At 58.4% G+C, this 21,174-nt stretch overlaps 1 protein-coding gene across 3 annotated transcripts in view; it reads right to left on the bottom strand.

Moving 5' to 3' along the window:
* Positions 1-2,128: 2,128 nt before the first annotated feature.
* TRAPPC12 (trafficking protein particle complex subunit 12) overlaps positions 2,129-21,174 on the bottom strand; it is a 65,896-nt gene continuing 46,850 nt past the window's right edge. For all 3 annotated transcript variants that reach the window (XM_082746337.1, XM_082746338.1, XM_082746339.1), the window contains exons 7-12: positions 19,319-19,391; positions 17,031-17,104; positions 12,810-12,908; positions 8,025-8,125; positions 7,360-7,447; positions 2,129-7,168 (exon numbers count right to left, since the gene is read on the bottom strand). In XM_082746337.1, coding sequence (XP_082602463.1) covers positions 6,926-7,168; positions 7,360-7,447; positions 8,025-8,125; positions 12,810-12,908; positions 17,031-17,104; positions 19,319-19,391 — 678 coding nt within the window. In that variant the 3' untranslated portion in view covers positions 2,129-6,925. The remainder of the gene's footprint in view (positions 7,169-7,359; positions 7,448-8,024; positions 8,126-12,809; positions 12,909-17,030; positions 17,105-19,318; positions 19,392-21,174) is intronic.

Here is a 21,174-nt window from a genome sequence, read left to right as displayed (position 1 = left end):
TTTGACAGAGAGAAAGATCACAAGTAGGCGGAGAGGCAGGCAGAGAGAGAGGAGGAAGCAGGCTCCCGCCGAGCAAAGAGCCCGATGCGGGGCTCGATCCCAGGACACTGGGATCATGACCTGAGCCGTAGGCAGCGGCCCAATCCACTGAGCCACCCAGGCGCCCCAAGAGCTACTGTTCCCTCTCAACTCCCTCGGAGAGTCTGGACGGGCCCTCGCGCAGAGACTGGGCACCGGCCATGAGCTTTCCCCTGTGCGACCCACGAACGCTCTCGTCCCCTTCCGTGGCTCAGGACGGCACAAGCCCCAACCGTCTGGTTGTTCTTGGGGCTCACGTTCTTACGGGTCCCCGTCCCTACACAATCAAACTCTGCCGTTCACCTCCCTGATGCGTCAGTGAGATCACTGTGCTGAGGAACCCGGCGGGCGCAGCAGAAACGTCTTGTCCCCTGCAGCCGGCGCAGCCAGCAGTGTCTGTACGGGCCGGACCCGCCTCCCGCCGCGGCTGCTGCCCGGAGCTCCGGGGCCTCCGACCGGCGCGGCCCGCAGAAGGCGAGGGCTTGTATGGGCCGGAGCCGCGGTCTCCGCCTGTGGTTCTCGGGGAAGGGAGAACAGACCATCTGGCCCTTCGTATGCTCCGAGAGCAGCACTCGCTCCTCGGCTGTGACAGCTGGCGGACGGTTGTCACGAGCACGCCTGGTTTCTATTGGTCTTTTCCTCTCGGAGCTGGTCGGGTTCTGTGTCTTCTGTCCCACAGCGCAGCTGCCATGGGGCAGAACACAGGCCCCGGCCCGGGGAGCCCGCCCTGCAGACCGGCGGCTGGACCCGCGCCGCTGGGCATGGTGGGCCCGGGAGGCAGACACCTTGCCCAGGGACTTCTAGAAGCCGCAGCCCAGAAGCTGGCGCGGGAGACGCATTCAAGGGCTGCGGAGTGCTCGCCGCCGAGCTTGGGGACCCCACGTGGGCGTGAGCCGGTCACGCGACGGGTTCGATCAGCAGGGGGTCACGCACCAACCTGAAGGGCATTTCCACACAGCGAGGTGCGCCCCGAACTACCACAGCCCCCCACCCAGGGGCACGTTCCTCTAAGGCGTCAGTCTGGCTCCGAGAGGCCCAAGCTCGGCAGCGGCGGTTAACCCTGTGTTTGTCTCATGCACTTTCGCCTGCGGGCGGCTCGGCCCCACGGCCCGGCCTTGAGGCGCGCCAGCACGTTCGCCCTGGGCGGTGCGCCGGGTGGGGCACTGCCGCGGCTGACCTGACGCCACCGAGGCTCTGTCTGCCGCACGAGCTCCCGATTTGTCAAGGGCTGTCGCCCTCGGTCCCACTGTCGTCTCGCGGGTGCTGGGACGGCCCCGTTCCGGGAGCGCCTGCCCGGGGTCCGAGATCAGCGGGTCACCGGAGGCACCTCGGTTCTCTCGGGAAGCCGGACGTGCGGGTTACCCCGGTCTGCCCGCTCGCGCCCAGCAGGTCTCGGCTTGGCGGCTGACTCCGAGCGTGAGCTCCCGGGGCCGAGACGGCTGCCCCTTCCTCATTCTGCGGGCGCGGTCTGCGCTCCTCACCCCGTAAACCTTTCTACCTCTGACGGCAGCCTCCACCGCCGGAGCCTCTGAACTGGCTCTTCGCAGGAAAACGGCTTTAGGGGGCGCCCGGCACAGACTGCGGCCTCGCTGGTGTCTGCGGGAAGGACCGGGTGGAAACGGAGCGTAGCGGCCCGGCCAGGGACCCCCTTAACCCAGCGAAGGAGTCACGGCAGAACTAAAGTGGACGTCCAGTACAAACTCCCTCCTAAAATCCGAAGAATTACACACCCCGCGTCCCAGCACCGCGGCTTAACATCTGTTCTAGAACTGTGACCCCGGGAGCTACGGGAAGCTGCGGGAATGGCAGATTCTAAGCTTGTTCTGTGTCCTAAGAACTGGGCTTGGTCAGGTCGGCGGCTCCAAGATCCGGCCAGACCCAGGTGTGGGCGCACCCCGTCTGCGGCCACGTGGGAGGCGGACGCGTGGGCCCCCGCCCCCCGCCCCCCGCGGCCAGCGCTCGGGGCACGCCGGCCGCGGGGACGAAGGGGAGAGGCCGTCGGGACAGCCACGAGCACGAAGCAGCACGGTCAACATCAAGGGTCTCCACATCAGACAGAACGCGACGCCTACTTTAATTAGATGCAGAAACCTCCACAAGACTTAAAAATTCCAAAATCGTTGTTGAAAGAACGGCCGTAGCTGTAATTTCTCAGCAGCTTTTACAAGCGGTCCCCGAGGCGTCAGACGGGCCGGCGGAGCCCGGCTGCTCCCCTCTGGCCGCGCCGCCCGACCCGAGGCTGTGGGGATGCCCTTCCCAGTCCAAGGCCACAGAGAATGTCCTAGAGATGGAGGCCTCGTGTGGACGACCTCCCGAGATCAGTGATGACGAAGACGAGGGGGACCCCTGGTGTGGCCCGACCTGTGATCACAGCTGATGTCCGGAGTCTGACAGGATCCGTTTTTTAACTTAATTCATTGCAGGCCTTTCTCCCAAGCTAGAATAAAACTGTCCCCAGAGGGAAAGCGGCAGCCTGAGGTCCCTGAGCTTGGGGCGGGGGGCGCAGGGCCCGCCCGTTGACACGGGGGCTGCTCCCGCTCTCTGGATGCGGCAACAAGGTCCTGCAGAGCTCTTCCACGCCACGAGTGCGGCCCCAGAAGCAGCTCCTGTCCCGTCCGTCGTGACCAGCCCCGAAGCCGCCCCTGCTCCCGTGTCCGCGGCGGCCGCGGATCCGGTGAAGAGGACGACTCTGGGACGGCACCGTTGTGCTCCTCAGAACAGGGAAGGGCACCTTCGGCAGCGGGCGGCCACGGTGTGGGAGCAGCTGCTTAAGCCCCTGACGTCCAGCCAGAGACTCGAGCCTCTCCGTGCCTTTGCGGTGTAGACTTGCTACTCGTGGCTTCCCCAGGACTCAGAGCAGTGCTTGGAAATGCAGACTTGAGGGAGCGGTTTCTCAGCAGAGGGGGAGAGGGACGGGTTTGCCTCGCTGGCTCCCTTTAGAGAGGGACTGAAGGTTATCTGTGTCTATCAGCAGACACGTTTTTGTGCCACATGGAACCAAACTGTACCAACAGGAAGCCTAGGTCTCTAGAAACAGGCAAATTGGTATACGCTTTACAATCTAGAGAATACTAATGCGAGAGTTCACAACTGCTGTTGGCATTCTCAAAAATTCTAATGTGATCGAAGCTACTAGAAATAATAAGGAAAACATTCCTGTACGCAAGGAAAGTGTGATTTTGGTAAAAGGAGTTCTGAGGAACACAGATACGCTTTTGGTGAGGCTGAAGAAAGCTGCAGGTTTGTGGAAAAAGAATCTTTAAAAAAAAAAAGGTTTTCTTTGTCAGCACATGCACGCGCAAGCAGGGGGAGGGCCAGAGGCGGGGGGAGAAGCAGGCTCCCCCTGAGGTGGCTCCATCCCAGGACCCTGGATCATGACTTGAGCCCGATGCTTAACGGACTGAGTCCCCAGAAAAGGACATCTTTGAAGAGAAATTTTAATGTGCAGTCAAGCTGGCTAAGGTTAAAATTTAGTTTTAATATCAGAGCAAGTGGAACAAAATTGGTTTTTACTCTTAAAATGAAATTTTCTTGGACTTCAGTTTTGCTGTTAACAGACTGTGAAAGTTTCTTTACCTTTTAAATAATGTGCCAGGGAGCCAAGATTGTGCACCAGGTCTTCAGTTTCTGGCACTCTGAAGAAAACGACCTAATCAAGTACTCTTTTCGACAATGGTCTGTGACCCTCTTCAGTCAAGTGTCCAAACGTGCTGATATTCTGGCCAAAATTCCCAGAATTGAATTCTAAATAAGGCCTTCATGGACTCTGAACCAAGTTTTGAGAATTTCCAGAGGGTCCCTGGACCATCTCACAAGATTTGTTCCCACTTCTACTAAGAATGACGTTGGGTTAAGGAAGCTTATCTGGTGTGGAATTCTATGGAAAGCACGTCACATACATGATGATGAACTTTCTTAGGTTGTGCCGTAAGGGGGAGTATGGGTATGTCCTATGAATTACCTAGTATGTCCTGGAGACTGTTGGTTGTAATTCCAGTTGTCTTAAAATGTACGGAAATAAGCACCTTGCTCGGTCAATTCCATTATAACGAACTCGCCTGGGCTCGTGAACAGCGGGCAGTGAAGGTCCTGTCTGGTTACAGACCTGCTGCTTCGCTGTGATGCTGGCGCCACAGCATTCCCGCAATGGCACCTCACCTTCAGGGAGAGTCAAGGCATGGACTCGACAAGGATGGGCTTCTGAGAATCTCCCAAGCCGAAAAGTGAGCTGGGTAAGGCTTTCTGGAACTAACGGATCACGGATTCAAGCGGGACAAGTACCACACGGGGCTGCATGAATTCGGGAGAACAATCATTCTGGGACTTCTGCTTTGAAACACTGCCCGTTCTTTTGTTTTTCCAGATTTAAGGAAACCACCTTCTCGTAAGGTTTCAACGATTTAAGATACACCTTTGTGAACAAAGAGGAAACAGTGTCTCTTGCTACCCGATCCCTCCAGGATCTGCCAACTTAGGATTCTCATCTTAGTGGCCTTATGTGTGATGACTGTGCTCAGATTCCACTCCGGTGACAGGACATGATTGAGAAGGTTCGTTACATTACTAGGCCTGACTAGAACATTCTATCTGAAAGCGACGTCACGACTCTGAGATGATCCGCTTTTGGGAACTAAGGCTGACTTTATGGAGCCAGTGAGACCCCGGGGGGACATCATCTGGCCTCTCGCTTCCGGGATGCCTGGTGGCCTGGCCTGTCTGCGTGGAAGGGCACGTCCTGGCAGGCCCAGAAACCTCAGGATGTTTTGGGGACCTTGAGAAGAGAGGAATTCACCTAAATCTGTATGTACTGCAGGCAAAGTCTGACGGCAGGTCCTTGGTGTGGGTTCTTAGCCTGGAGAGGCTTCTGAGATTCATCTAGGACCTTTTATGGAAAGTTCCAGCAAAGCAGATTTAATAGAGCCTATACAGTAAGCCCTGTTTTCTGCACTTCTGTAAATAACCAGGCCGGGTCACTGAAACGACTTCACTGGGAACCAGATTTAGTCTTGCTCTGGGTTCTCTGATGGAAGTGGGGGGGGGGGCTACGCGGACTCTGTGCTTCCCTAACACGCCTCCGCGGATCGCAGAGTCTACGCGGACTCTGTGCTTCCCTAACATGCCTCCGCGGATCGCAGAGTCTATGCTGCTCCTGGGCTCTGAGGTTCTGTCTTCTACCTGTAAAATGGGCCAGGTCCCAACTTCTACTTTCCTCCTGCATTTGGCTGCAACTCTCCAAACTGAAGTTTCCACCTCCCCCTGCCCTGCTCACTTGGGGCTGTCGGAACTGGCCGTTTCCTGTAGCCATGGCAGCTGCGGCCGAGCTGCCCCCCCCAACCCGGGGAAGCCACCCCGGCTCCCGTGCGGACAGTCTCTGTGCCCACTGCTGTGTGGGCCACGCGGAAAGCTCACTAGTGACGGTCACACTGCAGGCCGGGGCCAACCGTCCGATGGCTTCCACACATCTGAAGCTGCTCTGAGCACCAGGGCTTGGAAAGTGGGCGGCGGCCTGTGCCACTGACTCGGCTGGTTTCCTGCTGTCCCCACAGAAGGGTCTCTTAGCAAACACCGGGTTACTCGCCCCCGGCCCGACTCAGCAGCCTCTTGCACAGCTGCCTCCCGAAATGAGGCCCAACTGCTTAGTGGAACGAAGCTCCTGTGAGGACTGGGAGACGGGGTCAGTGAGCGGCTCCGGCCCCGGCGGCAGAAAGTCGTGGAGACGGCGAAGGGAGGACTCTGGCAGGCGGAGGATGTGTCCCCCACCGTAGGCTACTTCGGCAAATGGATTATTTCAAGCTGAAGTCAGTCAGGATGCAGCGCAGGGGTAAGGAAAACACTGACCTCTCCCTGAACGACATAGAAGGGTTGGGGTGGGGGTCTCGCTCAGAGGGGGAGCTGTTCCCGGCTATAAACTCTGACCTGTCCAGGGGGGCAAAGTTCTGTGAATCCCCCGCTCTCCCCGGGCCCTGCCTTAGCTCAGGACGGCACCGAAGCCTCAGTGGCCCGGCTAGTCCTTGGGGCTCCTGTCCTTATCGGTCCCTTGTACGTGAGGAAACCTTCTCCCATTTATCTGTCACCTGGCTCATCAGACCAACCGGAGGACCTAGCGGGTAGAGCAGAAAACGCCTCCCGCTACTCTAAACACTGAAGCGACTGCCCCGACACGCACGATAAAAAACACCGAAACCGAGGAGTGCTTGGTTCAGAGAGGCCCCCGAGCGCACCCGCTTGTGCACTCTCCGGGTTCTCCCTCGGGGCGCGCTGTGTTCGGGCCCCTCTCTCCTCCCTGTGACGGACGAACCACAGAAGAAATACGGTGGAATCTTGCCCTGTCGCCGGGCCTGGCCACGGAGTGTGGCGTCAGCTGGAAAGGAACCGGGTGAATCAAAGTGACGCGCGTAGTTCTGGGATGTGACGGGGACGGAGAGCAGGGGCAGGGCGGTCGGCTTGGTGCTTCTCTGCCTTTATGCCCAGACGTACGGGATTTACAGAGGGAGGACGGTTTATGACAGCTTTCAGCTTTTCTCCGAGCATGTTCAGAATTACGAGATGAAGCAGCTCAGCTTCCGAGAATAAAAAAAAGGGACCCAGTGCCTCCTCGGAGCCACCGCGGCACCTGTCTGCCATCCCCAGAGCTTGTCACCCCCGGACTCCTATCCGCCGGCAGAGCCGCAGGCACGGAGCTCGCTGCAGTCGGACGAGCTGTCCGGCAGTCCGGCCTCCGCGCGGCTCCGCATGAAGACGGCTCCCCGCACCCACGAAAGGTTTTACTGACTCCGCCGGTGGTTTCCTGTAGGAGCTCCCACACATGCCGCTCACGGAGGCCCCGGGGCTCCAGAGGGCGAGGGCCCTAGGCCAGCTTGAGGCACTGCGTGTTGAAGCTGTCGCCCTCCTTGCCGGCGACCGCCTCGAGTAGCGCCTGCTTCTTCTGCATGCTGCGGGAGGACTCCAGCTCGTACATGGTGGTCAGGTTGAAGAGCACGCTCTCGTGCAGGTAGTGCTTGGGGTCCTGCTGGACCATGGCCTCCAGCTGCCGGAGGGAGTCCTTGAGTTTGCCCAGGTAGAGCAGGCACACGGCGGCATTGTTGTTGGCCTGGAGGGGAGGAGGCGCGCACAGGGTCGGACCCGGCCACTGGTGGTCTGTGCGGGGGCCCTGTCCTGGGCGAGTGGCGGGGGGAGCCGCCGAGGCTGGCCCTGCCGGGAACCCCCAACCCCGCTGGGACAGACGCCCATGGACGCCGCACGGGCTCCGGCTGTGAGCCCCTGGCTCTCGTGGGACCTTACCACGGCATTTGTTGGGTCGATCCTGAGGATTTCTGTGAAGAATCTGTGGGCTTCGGCAAAGTTATTCTGGCCAAGGTGCAGGAATGCTCTGGAACACAAAGGTCAGGGGAGCAGGCAGGCAGAGGGGTGGAGGGCACGGGCAGGAGCGTGCCCCATCTCCTCGGGGTAACTCTGAGCAGCCGGGGGCTGGGGGCTGGGGGGACACCGTGGTTGGATGAAGCACATCGCGCCCTGGCGGGCAGATCGCACTCTTGCTAGGTGACCTAGGACTTCAGTGCCTTCCTGCTGAACAAACGGACACTTTCTACGGTGGCATGAGCTCTGCACTGGGCACAGGCTCCATCTTAAGGACACCCCACCCCTACCCCGACACTGTGTGTGCGAACCCTGCGGACATGGTAAATGGGGCATTGAAGCAGCTGGGGGAGGCTAGAGAGGATAAACATTTATGCAAATTTATGTTGAAAACAGGGACAATATAAACATTTAAAAATCTGCTGAGACTGAAAGGTACCTAAGTTCAAGGAGACATCAGTGGGCGTGTTGGGTGGTGAGGGGCTTGGTGGTCAGGTCTAGGGCACCGCATGGCATGCCTTCCCCAAGGGGCTTTAGTCACGGTGTCTGAGCTCTTGGGAAATTTGAGAAAATAGTCTTCAGAGGTTTACCTGTTCATTAAGACCATTGTCTTGCCTTGCAGTCCATCCAGTTTCTGGGTGACTTTCTCCACGTCTTGAAAATACTTCTCGGCTGTTTTTATGTCTCCAATCTGCTCTGACAAAGTCAGTTCAAGAGACAGGATCAGGAGGCGCACATCCACGTGCACAGCCGCCCGACACATTAGGCTCAGAACGGGCGCTTGCACCGGGTGGGGGAGGGGGAAGGGTAATGTCGCTGGTCATTTCCCGTTGCCGCGACGGTCGGTAATGTCGCTGGTCATTTCCCGTTACCGCGCCGGTCGGTAATGTCGCCGGTCATTACCCGATACCGCGCCGGTCCGTAATGTCGCCCGTCATTTCCTGTTACCGCGCCTGCCGGTAATGTCGCCGATCACTACCCGTTACCGCGCCGGTCGGTAATGTCGCCGGTCACTACCCGTTACCGCACCGGTCGGTAATGTCGCCGGTCATTACCCGATACAGCGCCGGTCGGTAATGTCGCCGGTCATTACCCGATACCACGCCGGTCGGGTCACGGGGGAAGGCCGGCGCCCCAGCTTGGAGCAAGGTGAATTACGGCCTTACTTACCGCCAGAGACCGTCAACGCAAACAACCCTGAATATGAGCTCCGGGCGGCACAAACCCCACAACGGAAGGCCGAGAAGCCGGCACATCCCAGAGAGCAGGAAGGACGGGGATTCGGTTGGGAGTCAAACCTTGGGCAGCTGCAACTTCAAAAACCAGCCGGCGTGGCTCTGGGAGAGCCCGGAGGTACTGGGAAGCTGGGTCCCTGCCCTCACAGGGAGAGCAGGGCCAACAGCCCAGGAGATCTAGATCAGAAGCAGCAGTTTGAAAACTGCCCTGGGCCTGAGGAGGGGGAGTTCCTGAGGGATCTGCTGGCGGGCAGCATGCCCTCCCCTGCCCCCAGCACAGCCACACGGCCATCCAGATTCATTCCTAACCTGCCTGCACTGGGTGCAGCCCCTCCAGCTGGGCCCGCCAGCGTCCCCTCGCCCACAGGACCGGCACAAACCTACGCGTCCCTTGACTTCTCTGGGAGAATTCCCATCAAAATCCACCCACGCTGGTCCACGCTGGACACGGAGTAATGAAAATGGCAAAAAGCAGTAATGAAAATGGCACTAAGTACAAATCTATCAATAATTACTCTGAATGCAAATGGACTTAATGCTCTAGACAAAAACAATGGGTGACAGAGTGCATTACAACAAAATACCCTCCGTATGCTGCCGAGAGATTCATTTTGGACATAAAGATGCCTGATGAGTGAAAGTGAAAGGAAGCACATACATTTATCCCGCAAGCAGACGTGGAAAGAAGCAGGCTAGCAATGCTTCCGTAAGATAAAATAGACTTTAAGAGAGAGACAGAGAAAGGACACTGTATACTAATAAAGGGAACCATCCAAGAAGGTGTAACAGTGGTAAATATTCACGCATCCAGCATGGGAGCAACCAAATACACGCAAGTTCATGACAAACGTGAGGAGGCTCGCTGACAGTCACAACAGCGGAGACTCCAGCACCCGCTCGCGTCAGCGGACGCAGCATCTGAGTGGACCATTAACAAGCAGACGACGGCTTCGGATGACACACGGCACCAGAGGACTCGAACAGATATAGTCAGGACACCGCATCCTAAAGCAGCAGAATGCTTTCTTTTCGAGTGCGCACAAAACATTCTCCAGACCAGATCACACACCTGGCCACAAAACAAGTCTCAACAAGTTCGAGAGGACTGAAGCCACTCCATGTACCTTTTCTGATCACAATGTATCAGAGAGGACACAGAACAGGAGGACAACCTGTACGGACCGCAAACACACAGAAGCAGGCTAAGAAGCTGCTAACTGATAAACGAGTCAACCAAGAAATCGAATGAACCGGACATTGCATGGAAACAAGTGACAATGAGGGTACAAGGGTCCAAAACGTCCGAGACACAACAAAAGCGGTTCTAGGAGGAAAGTCTGTAGCTCCACAAGCCTACCTCGAGTAGCAGGAAAAGTCTCAAACAACCTAACCTTACACGTAAAAGAGGGAGAAGAAGAGTAAACAAGACCTAAAATGAGCAGAAGGAAAGAAATTATAAAGATTAGGGCAGAGATCAATGATGTAGAAACTAAAACAACAACAACAACAACAAAAGAAAAACAAAACAAAACGAAACAAAAACCCCAGGGGCGCTTGGGTGGCTCAGTTGAGCATCTGCCTTCGGCTCAGGTCATGATCTTGGAGTCCTGGAGTCGAGCGGGTCAAGCTCCCCGCTCAGTGGCATCTGCTTCTCCCTCTCCCACAGCCGCTCCCTCCTGCTCACGCTGTCTCTCAAGTCAGTAAAGAAATAAAGTTAAAATAAACCCTTCCCCCCCAGTAAAACAGATCAATGAACCCAGGAGCTCGTTCTTTGACAAGATCAACAAAATTGATGAACCTCTAGCCAGACTCATAAAAAAAAGGCCCAAATAAACAAAATCACAAGTCAGAGAAGAGAAATGGCACACAGCAGAGAAACACAAACAGTTGTAAGAAAACATCACAAAAAATTATAGGCCAACAAATCGGACAACTGAGAAAAAAAATGGGTAAATTCCTAGAAACATAAACCATTCAAACTGAAGCAGGAAGACACAGAAAATCTGAACAGATCAATTTCCAGCTATGAAATTTAATCAGTAATAAACAATCTCCCAACAAACAAAAGTCCAGGACCAGATGGCTTCACGGGGAACTCCAGGAAACTACACAGAAGAGCGAATACCTGTGCGTCCCAAACCGTCCCAGAGAACAGAGGAGGAAGGAGAGCTCCTGAACTCACTCTGTGGGGCAAGCGTGACGAGGACACCAAAACCAGACAAAGACACAACCGAAAAAGAGAACCGCAGGCCAATATCCCTGATGAACAAAGATGTAAAATTCCTCAATGAGATATTTGCAAACGCAATCCAACAGAACATTAAAAAAACCATTTGCCACAATCAAATGGGATTTATCCCTGGGATGCAAGGGTGGTTCACTATTTGCAAATCAATCAATGTGATACTCACATCAATAAGAGAAAGGATGAAAGCCATGTGATCATTTCGGTAGATGCAGGAAGAGCGTCTGACAAAGTACCATCCATGCATGATAAAAACCCTTTGCAGTGTAGGGTTCGAGGGAACATCCCTCAACGTAATGAAGGACAAACCACAGGTGACATCATCCTCAGTGGGGAAAGACCGAGAGCCCTTCCTCTAAGGTCCGGAACAAGACAGGGACGTCCACTCACCACTTTCATTCAACACAGTACTGGAAGCCCCAGCCTCAGCGATCAGGAGAGAAAAAGAAACAACAGGCATCCGAATTGGTAAGGAGGAAGCCAGACTTTCACTATCTGCAGATGACATGATACCACACATAGAAAACCCTAAAGACTCTACCAAAAAGCTACTAGAACTGACAAATTCCATAAAGTCACAGGATATAAAAATCAGTGCCTAGAAATCTATTGTCCCAGGGACTCCAAGACTGTCACAGCTGGCCTCCCGTGTCAGGCTGTCCTTGGACCCAGTGCGGGTCTCATCTGCTTCCCACGAACAAACAGTATGGGCTGGGGGTGGGGCAGGAGTAGGAGATGCGAGTGTGTGCGCGCGCGTGTGTGCATGGACTGGGGGTGTAGGAGGGGTGCGTACAGATGTACGTGTGCATGTGTGCACAGTGTGGAGGAGTGTGTGTGTGTGTGTGTGTGTGTGTGTATGACAGGGTGTAGGAGGAGTGTGTGCAAATGTATGCGTGTGCGTGTGGTATGGAGGACGGTGTGTGGACCCCTTTGGTAAGGAGAACCTGAGCCCGGGGCTGAGAGAGCCCTCGGTCGAGTCCTTCCTGGCACACTCATGTCTCCGCCGCGGGGGAGCCCCGTCTGCCTCCGTGTGAAAGGGCTGGGAACGTTCAAAGGGAGCGGCTCCGCACGGCGTGTGCTCCCGTGAGCGGTGCCCCAGAGACCCCTGGCCGTTCTCCGACTACCCGGAACCGTCCCCGGCCCCCACTCCTCCCGCAGCCCCGGCTCGGGGACGTGATGGTGGAAGCGCTACAGGCAGAGGGGGTGCCGCGGGCAGAGGCCATGTGGCCTCAGCCTGCAAAGGTGGTGCGGGCGGCTGGGGGGCGGCGGGCGTGGGGGGGCGCGCATCACCCCAGCGCCGGAAGGTCAGGAAGACGCGTCCCGGCGCTGGCGCTGCTCTTGCCTCGTCCTCGGCCCTGCTGGGGCTGCTGCACGCTGGACTCTGCTCTTTCTAGCCAAACAGCAGCCAGTGACTCTAGGACCAGCCGCGTTCAGGGAAGGCTCTGTGTGGTTTTACCACCACTCTTCTGGGTGCGACAGGGGACTTCTGAGTCCCGTTTCGGGCTTCACCAATCGCAGTCGAGGGAGATGCCCGTCAGGCAGTTTGGCTTCCTGATGCCGCTACAGCCCACGGGACTTGACACAGTCCAACCAGAACTACTGTGAAGACCGAAACCCCTAACATCCCAGGTGAAATATTTACGGAGCTACTTCTTTTTGCTTTAAAATTCTATCTGTTTCCGAGAGAGAGCGCTGGCCGGGCAGAGGGAGGAGCAGGGGGCCTGATGTGGGGCTCGATCCCAGGACCCCGGGATCCTGACTGGAGCCGAAGGCAGACGCCCACCCGCCCGAGCCCCCCTCCTGGATGCGTCTGTGCTGTTTCCTGTCAGTCCCGGGCCGCCCAGATGGCCCCAGAGGGGACGGGCTGCCTGAGCTCGCGGCCAGCGTGGTCGTACCTGGAGGAAGATCCGGCCGATGCCACTGAGCAGCTGCGGCTCCTGCTCCGGGCAGTGCTGGATAGCGGCGTGGTACGCGTCCACGGCCAGCACGTAATCCTGCGGGCAGAACGCCAGGGACACTGTGGGTTAGAAAGGTCACGCTCGGGTTTGGGACGCTAGTGGCTCAGTGGCCGCACATGCACACGAGGAGAGCTGGCCCGGGAGTGCGGGAGCCGCTGGGGGGCGGGAGCCGCAGGGCCGGGGCCGGGCCCTCGAGGGGCCTGATGGTTCCTCAATGCTGCCACCTCAGCGGCAACAGAAATTCGCCGCACAGTCTCTCTTTCCTGACAAAACCACCAATGAATGGGTGACTTTCATCCTATTTCACTCTGCGAAGTCCCTAGAGCGAATTTATGAACAGCATCTCTTAATGTTTCCTACGCTAGAAATGGAGGGAAAGTCCTCACACACACACGGCACCCTGCACCAAACACCACAGCCGGGGGCCGGCTTCAAGTCCTCTGTGGGGCGCCCCCCGCCGCGCTGGGAGGTGGTGACCCCCGGTAGATGCTGAGTCAGGAAAAGCCTGTTTATCCACAAGAAAGAGGTGGAACCCGTCATCTCTCTCGGGCGACAAGGTCTCCTCGTGGCCCTTGGCTCGTCTCGGGCTCCCCCAAACCCCGGCTCTTCGGAACAGCAGCGATCATGGACATTTACATAGAGCAGGCCCAGCACGGCTGCTGTGTTCTTTGGAGTCCCAGCACGTGGCCACGAGCCATGCGGCAGCAGATGCGCGGTCACCCCCACAAGTGCTTTATTCCTCCGCATTGGCAGGCAGAGCCAAGCTACCCATGTGCTCACTGGAGTGGTCTACAAACAGACAGGTGACCAGTAAAATCCCAGTTTCGGAGAAGAATGAAAAAACTCTCTCCATTCTGGAACCTTCCAGTGACGCTCATTAAGACAAGTCTTATTCAAATGATTCACAAGGACCCTGAGAGCACCCGCCTGTCCTTCCCCCTGGCGTTCTGCTGTCACGGCCGCCCACAGCGGGGCTGTGCAGTTTGAGGGTTGTGTATCGTGCACAAGTGCATGACTGTGCCAGTGAGTGAGATGTGTGGCTTATGTACAACCGTGAGTGCAAGCACAAGTGTAAGAGAGCAAGCACATACATGGGCGTATGTACAAGCACGACCAAGTGTGTGCGTGCAAGCCTGAGGATGAGAAACCAAGTGGATACGTGAATGTGTGCATGAGCATGAGTGAAATGTGTGCACAGCTGTGAGTGTAAGTGTGGGAGTGGGTGTGCAAGTGTGTGCTGAGGCCCCGCTTGGCGGCTGGTGTAGGGCCCCAGCGGAGTGCACGGGATGCCCCCGCGGGCTCCAGGGGCAGTCGCGTCCTGTAATTCAACAGCAGCCCCTTGCTGCCACTTCAGCGAGAACCGAAGGCAGGTCTGACGTTCCTGGTAGCGCCAGAGTGTCACTGACACATGGCGGCCTGTGGACGCGGTGGCCCGCCCACTTCCACGGAAGTGCAAGTCCACGGAAGCCAGCATCACCGCCTCACAGCTCTGCCTTGGCGCTTCCGGCCAGGAACCAGTGCTTCCGGAGACGACTGGTCCGAGAGGACGGTGAGCGAACCAAGCACCGATCCCTGATGGGGTTGTTGTGCTGCGGACCTGTGAAAACACCACCCTCTGGGCACAGTGAACCAGGGTAGGTGCACAGGCGTGAGATGCGCGTGGGGAGGCTGGGGAGGTTGGCCCGTCAGACCCCAGGTGGCGGCGGCGGCGCTAAGGGTGCCAGCAGCCCATGGGGGACACGGGCCAGGAGTGGCTGTGGCCTCCGGACGGGCTTGGCCATGTTTTACGGAGCCCATTACCAAATACAGCGCAGCGGGAGCTCGTCACAGAGCTTCCCTAAGGGAGTATCATTGCCTGAGACGGTTTATTTCCTGGAAGAGGAGGGAACACAGCCTCTTAAATGGAAAATGGCTCAAGTGAGCTCTTCCGGGAGCGTCCAGCCCGCGGCGGACAGCGCACCCAGGCGGGAAAGGCCACAAGGGACCTGCTGACAGGACGGGGCTACTTCATCAGCTCAGCGCTCAGCCTCTTGCTTCGGCAGCTGCTGCTTTGGAGGCCGGAGAGGGTTTGCGTGGACATCCGAAGGGGGCTGAAGCCAGCTGACGTGGCCGCGTGGCCCCTCGGCTGGAGCCTACGTGGGGCCAGTAGGGGGTCTCGGCGGCCCCCCCGAGGCAGCAGGCGCTGTGCTTGGCCAGTGTGGCTCCTGCCGCGTGGCACCCAAGGCCCACCACGGGTCCAAGGAGAGGGAGAGTGATTTATAGCGCGGGACTGGGCCAGTCTCCCCGGCCATGACACTCCGGTCCCAGAGCCCGACGGCACGTCCCACGGGTATTCGGGGCTGTAATGTATGAGCTGATTTCCCATCATCAAATAGCATTTGTTTCACTGTAAAGAAACATTACTGACCATAACTGAGTGGCTGATGACATAACATGCTGTCGGCCAAGCATGAGCCACACGAGTCGCCCTGAGCCACACACGTGCTCCCCACGTGGCCAGAGAAGGGGCACACGTGCTGGCTCAGGCCTCCACGGCATGGCGTTCCCTCTTTTTAACTCATCAGATGTGTGGGAAATTCCAATTCAATGGCATTCCTCATGAACTATTTCTGAAATCAGAGCAGGCTGTCTCGGGTCCCGGCAAAGCAGGCAGCAAAGTCACACGGGGCCCGCTCGCGCCTCACCGTTGCCGGGCGGGCAGCACAGGCACTTTATCATGTCATCGTCTACTACTGTGTCTTCGCGATGCGAATACAAGTCTGCCGGTGGAACACCTAACGTCCCTCCTGGGCAGTGTCAGCCCCCGACGAAGGGAACGTCAGCCCGTGACTGTGCGGGCGGCTCTTCCTCTGCACAAGCTGCTAGGGCTCCCGTGCGGCTGCTGCGGCCCCAGGGAGGGAGGCTGGGGCATGGGGTTCCAGAGCCGGGGAGAATGGCCCGTGTGCCGGGGCAGAGGGGACAGGGCCAGGCTCTAGGGAGGGACCTGCTCATTGCCAAGGCTGCAGGTGGGAGAGAAGATGCTCCCTCCTGCCCACACACACGCCTGGGGCAAGACCATGACGGATGTCACCACAAGGGCCGCCACCTTGTCCGAACTCCCCCCCCCCCACAAGCAGGGAGGAGGCTCTGCGCTCCTGCACTGAGGGGCGTGGCGTCAAGGTCAGAGCCAGAGCCCAGGGCTCCTGGACACGAAGGGCGTGGCAGAGTCGCTGTGTGCCCTTGTGTCCCACCCCTACAGGGCCACCGGGATGGGAGTCCCGACCTGCCCAGTGCAGGCTGCTCGGGGGCGTGCCCAGACCACCCGTCCTCTCCCTGACTGAGCAGGCGCAAGGCTGTGCTGGGAACGCAGGCCCGCAGCCAAGCCCTCCATGCCGCACCCAGGGCACGACCTCACACGCAGGGCCGCGAGGGACAGATGTGTAACTCGGCTGTCACAGCAGGGCCAACCATGGGACTCCCCCGCGAGGAGCCGCCTGCTCTGCTTTGCTGAAAATCAAGCTCAGGAATGACCTTGGGCTGACCTGTGGGGGACTCAGGCTCTCGGTCTCACCATAGCTCATGAGGGGTCTGGGACTGAGCGACTCCCGCGGCAGCCTTCCCTGTCCCCCTACGCGGGGTCCCAGCTGAGCCAGGTCCCCAGAGGAGAAGGAGTGAGGACGCCGCTCTCAGCTGCCAGGGGCCCACCGGAGACCAGGCTGGAGGAAACGAAGGAGCAGCTCCTGACGTCAGCCTCCTGGACGTGTGGGCCGCCTCCTTGGGGTGGGGGGGACGTCCCTGAGACACAGGGGTCGTGGGCAAGCCCGGCTCCAGAGGCCATGGGCGTCCACAGGCCCGCCTGGTCAGGAAAAGGGAAATCACCGCTCTTCCCCGGGACCTTTCTGGGACGGAATTCAGAGAAAACCACAGAGGCCGGGGGGTGGGGGGGGAGGGTGAATGATGATTTTCGTTAAATCATCGAGACCCACGTTTGAACAATCCGACTTGACACTGTCAACTCAGCGTCCGCTGAGATCTCCTTCACTGGGAGCCAATGTCAGAGTCAGAGTGCCACTGAGCGCTCTGCTCCGGCAGCGCCTCCCGCTCCCCACGGGGCCCTTCCTCACAGGGTCCCGGCGCCCCGCACGGCTTCTGAGACACCCTCTCCCAGACCCGACGCACCTTCATCAGCAGCAAGCAGTTGGCCATGGAGCACATCACCCGGCCCAGGCGGGACCCCCACAGCTGGATGGAGGCTGCAAGAGAGGCAAGGGGTGAGTGCGCACAGGTTGGAGGCACGTCCCATGCTGAGCCCGGGGCGTCGGGCCAGTGCCCTTGGCTCAGGAAGGAGAACAGGTGCAGAAATGCCACAGCAAGGAGAACGGGAGGGGACTGGGTCAGCCGCAGGGCAGACAGGAGACCACACAGCCCAACCCGAGCCATGTTCACGGACAGTGAACACACACGGGCCTGCCGACGGCTGCAGGCACTGCCCAGACGCTGGACACCTCTCCGGGTGACCTCCAGGGGGCGCCGCCTGGCGGCAAGAGCCCGGGCTGTGGGGCTGGCAGAGGACGGCCCACCAGCATCTGCACCCCGAGCTCTGCCTTCTCCAGGCCCCACTGCAGACCCTTTCCGAGGAAAACTCTACTCTCGTCCGGCCGTCAGACTCTGAGCATCGGTGTGGGAAGGGCACAGACGTACCGCTCAAAGGTCAGGAGCACTCTCGCAGGGGAGGGAGGAGGGCGGCGAGGACGCAGAACCCAAGCCGGCTCCTCACGGGGGTCTGCCCAGTGGTGGCCTGTGGTCACACACAGGGCCCAGGAGGAAGGTGGGAAGGGGAACAGGAGGGCACAGCCGGCTCAGGAGGAAGGGGGGACGGGGGGGACACGGGAAGCACGGTGGGAGCGGGCTGGGCAGCACTGGGAGCAGGGAGGTGTGGGGAGGCAGGTGGCGGGGGCACACTGGCCGGCCGGTTCAGCCGAGGGCGGGGGGCATACTTGCGCGACTCTACTTTGGCCTGCCTTACTCTGAATCTGATCGTCCCGCTGCTGCCGGGACCGGTGGCCCACTGCGGGGTGACAACCTTCTAGAAGTTATGCTTACTCTCGTACTGCTTAAGAACACATAAAGCTAACTGCCAGAATTAAGCACGTAACTCCCTTCATTCTGAACAGTATCTTTTGTTAATGAACATAAAACACGGCTGTCTCAGTGCACCGTGGCTTATCTCCAGGCTTCTTTCAAGCGCCAATTCTCCTCCTATTCACCCTGCAGTCTGTTTATGATGACCCTTTGTTATCCTGGAAGTGCTTTCTGGGATCTAGCACCTCCCTGCTGACCCCCCTGCAACAGGCCCTCCGCGGGGAGAAGTGGCCACGTGCAGACAGTGCCCGAGAGCGGGACGTCGGAGGGTAGCGACCTCCCTCCTCGCTCACTCACCTGCAGCTACCCTGCTGGGAAGGGCGTGTACGTCACCGTGTACGCGCACACACGCGCCGCCCTACACGCCTGGCCGCCTGCGATCTCTCAGAGGACGCTGTGTTTAAAGCCGAAATGTAGCCCGGGGCGGCCGGGCTCCAAGGCAAACGCGGGCCCACGCTGTTCCTCCTCCTCCCGTGCTCCCGGGCACAGCCAGGGTCAGCACAGCCCCGGGGGCACCAGCTCGGCCCTCCACCCCGACCGATCCCCTCCCCAGGCCATCTCGCCTGCTCCTGGCCCCCCGGTCCTCCCGGAGCTGCTTCCGAGGAAGCCCACGGCATGCCGGAATAAGGCACGCCGGCCAGCGGTCAGCACAGCCCGCTCCGAGTCGGGCCCCCGGAGGTGCGACAGAGTGGCACCGATGCTGGGGGGGACAGGGAGGACGGGCCCTGAGGAAGGAGGGGTAGGGGAAGGGCTTCTTGGGAGGCACCATTTGAGTTGGGTTTTGAAGCACAATTAGTTCATCCTTACTGTTCTCAAGACACGGCATGATCTCAACATGCAGCTGGCTCCCAGCAGGGCAGTGCTCAGTGACAAGACTGAGTTTGTCGGCCTGGCCTCGGCTGTGTGCAAATCTCTTCCTCTCCTCGGCAGGCCCAAAGGGCCTCACACTGCCCCTGCCAAGGCTGTGGCTCTGGCAGGCAGACCCTCCCAGGAGCGCCCCTTCCAGGAAGGCCTGAGCTCCCCTCCTTCCCAGTACTTACCCAGCATGGAAGCCACACTGGTTTCTGGATTACTGGGTATAGGCAGGTCCTCTGTACTCAATGAGGCTGCCTGTGGGCAGCCCTCACGCCTGTGTCTGCTCTTCATGTACCAACAGTGCCAGGCCCGGTGCCTGGCTTCCCAACTCGGGAACGCGCAATGAACTCATGCAAGGACCAGTGCATTACTGAGTAATGCATGAAAAAGGACGAGACACAAGAAAACCTTCGGGGCTGACTCTTCTGACAACTCTCGATAATTATTTAATGAGAAGTCTGGCTACTGACCTTGTCTGTTCTCCGGTGTGATGCTGCTCATGGTCCCGTCTTCAGCTAAGCCTTGCTCCAAATTTGTAAGGATCTGCAGTAATTCCAAGTAAGAACAACAAAATCATAAAAATGAATTTGCTTCTAGACTTTGTCATAATATATTCTAGGAGGAGCAGACTTCCCTGTATGAAAACCAATTTGTCAAGGGCTGTTTCACACAGACACATTTTAAATACCTCCATTCGCCCCCCAGGGAGGCCTAGCGGAGGGGAAGCCTCTCTGGCGGGTGCTGGAGACTGGGTTTATGGCGCTCATAAAGCTCTCGGAGACATCAGACACCGGGCAGATGTTTTCTCTTTGCAAGAAAGGCGTCAAGCGTGTTACACATGAGGATGATTATTAACTTCTGTGAAAATACCCGGCTCGTTCCTCGAGGGCCCCGCGGCGGGTGTGGCCTTTTTAAACGTATCAAATACTCTCAGAGCAACTGTCACTTTCCACGGTGTCCACGGTTTGGGTCCTAACTTTGGGTTTCTTCTTTTGTGTTTAGGCTTTTCTTGGAAAGAAAGAATGGCTGTTGCCCCTGGACTCTGGGTAGAGAGCGTGTTTTCGGAGTGCAGGACGAGGGAGACAGAGCATGGAGAGCAAAGGCTTCTCGGGGGAGAGGAAGAAAGTGCCGACTGAAGAGACGCCGGGTCAGAGCGGTCCTTCCTGCCTCAGGGCACGGGCTTTCGGGAAAAATCCTTTCGTGCATGGGATCCCTTGCCAGTTAACGTCTCCCTCAGTGAGCCACAGGCTCTGGGCGTTCTCACGCCCGGGCCCCGTGGACACGGCAGGGAGGGTGAGCAGGGCCTGTCGGCACCTGCAGGAGCCCCTCGCTCACCCTGGACACGCTGGGCTCAAAGCTGGAACCACAGAGGGTAGCTGGTGGGGTCTAAACAGGGCGAGATGACACATTTCAGCCAATCTGACCAGGAAAGGAAGTCCTTGCGTCTCGGCTGGAACGGAGGCCGGACGGACGAAGGCGCAGGAACGGCTGAAGAAACAGGCGGCGCAGCGTCCTCCGGTCACGGGGTGGGACGCGGGGGAGGAGCGGCTGTCTACCCAGAGGCATGCCGCAGACACCGTGACAGCAAGGTCACGGGGTGGCCTCGCGCCATGGCCTCTCCGCAGGTGGCCGAGGACCCACCCCCAGGACCACCGTATCTGCAGCCTGAGCTGAGTCACAGGGCACCAGGAGTCCGGGGGCTGGAGCAGTGACTGCGGAGGGAGGTGTGGGCAGAGCTGGCAGGCGAAGGGTGGGCAGCTGCAGGGCAGCAACAGAAATGTCCCAGGGAAGGAAGTGGGAGCCCCGCCCCCTGATGCCAACATGCAGACGTCACACGGGCCTCACGTGCTCACCTCCAGAACGTCAGTCCTGCGAAGAGGAGGGACACAAACACCGCCAGCCCAAAGCCCCAGCTGTCTAGTCTACAGCCGTGGTAAGGTCCCACTTCCTGTCCTTGACGAAATGATGGAGGCCCATGGCCAGGTGAGACACTGACAAGTACTCCTGGGTCTCTCCCCACAGCGAGCAAGGCAGGATGCACCCGCCCGGTCCACAGCAGCACGCCATTCACACTCTTCCAGAAATCCTCTAAGTTCACGGACCCTGGAGCACACACGTGACCTTGGCATCTGGTATTCTAAACTTCAGGTTCTGATTTGTATGCCTTTGGTATGACCCCAAACCCTGGACTTTTAATGAGCTTGGGATAACATTCTGCGTACCGATGGTCTGGGGACCAGTTTGAGGGAAAGCTCTGGGGAAGGAGCCTCGTACCTCTCCCTTTGGTGGACTGTCAGGGGCTGCAGGGGACAGTGGGGAGTTTTGG

This window comes from Mustela nivalis (genome assembly GCF_964662115.1).
Source record: "Mustela nivalis genome assembly, chromosome: 8".
Classification (NCBI taxonomy): Eukaryota; Metazoa; Chordata; class Mammalia; order Carnivora; family Mustelidae; genus Mustela; species Mustela nivalis.
The sequence above is the reverse complement of the archived record's forward strand: the minus strand, read 5'-3'. Positions and strand labels throughout refer to the sequence as shown.